Source organism: Egretta garzetta, unplaced genomic scaffold (assembly GCF_000687185.1).
Source record: "Egretta garzetta isolate BGI_Z169 unplaced genomic scaffold, ASM68718v1 scaffold862, whole genome shotgun sequence".
Lineage (NCBI taxonomy): Eukaryota > Metazoa > Chordata > Aves > Pelecaniformes > Ardeidae > Egretta > Egretta garzetta.
The window spans coordinates 77,032-77,764 of record NW_009258965.1 but is presented as its reverse complement, the minus strand read 5'-3'; the positions used below and the strand labels follow the sequence as shown (position 1 = coordinate 77,764).

Sequence of the window (733 nt, the reverse complement as noted above, 5' to 3'; positions counted from 1 at the left end):
ATCAGCATTGGGGTTGGGTGCCGGAGACCTCCATCAGCCCTGGCGTTGGGTGCCAGAGACCGCATCAGCATTGGGGTTGGGTGCTGGAGACCCCCATCAGCCCTTGAGACCTCCATCAGCATTGGGGTTGGGTGCTGGAGACCTCCATCAGCCCTGGGGTTGGGTGCTGGCCCCAGGGCAGGCGCCGTGTCCCTGCGGGCTGGAGCGGGGCTGGGATGTGCAGATCTGAGTCCCCGCACCGGCCCTGCCCAGGGGACCTGCCCGGCAATGAGCACTTGTTCGCTCCCAGCGAGCGTCATGTCTCGCTCCAGGAGAAAGGTGAGCGCAAGGGCCTGGTGGCAGATCTCCCCCATCTAAATGGCCTGTTTAGGTAATTTAAACTTTGCTTAATAAATGGACTCTCTCTTCTGTCCCCAGGTATTTAGTCTTCCTGCAGATCAAAAGGGATCTCTACCACGGCCGTCTCCTCTGCAAGACTTCGGACGCCGCTCTGCTGGCCGCCTATATCCTTCAAGGTAATGCTTTTTGACAAGATAAATTCGCCTTCCGTGCTAAGCACCGGTTACATTATTTCGCTTACAACAGATGACTGCACCTCGAATACAAATGTCATCCCGCCAGCACCAGGCTCGCGCTTCGAGACTCCGCTTGTGCCGGGCAGTGCTGGGCTGGGGGGGTGAGGGTCGACACGGGGGTCTCGCCGCAGCCGAAGCACCGCGGGCCGGCTGGGCCC

General features: G+C 60.2%; 1 protein-coding gene across 1 annotated transcript in view; it reads left to right on the top strand.

The window, feature by feature from the left end:
• The window catches only part of FRMD5 (FERM domain containing 5), a 16,760-nt gene that overhangs the window by 3,121 nt on the left and 12,906 nt on the right, over positions 1-733 (top strand). Inside the window, 1 exon segment of the mRNA XM_035890200.1 lies at positions 418-515. Within this exon segment, the coding sequence (XP_035746093.1) occupies positions 418-515 (98 nt within the window).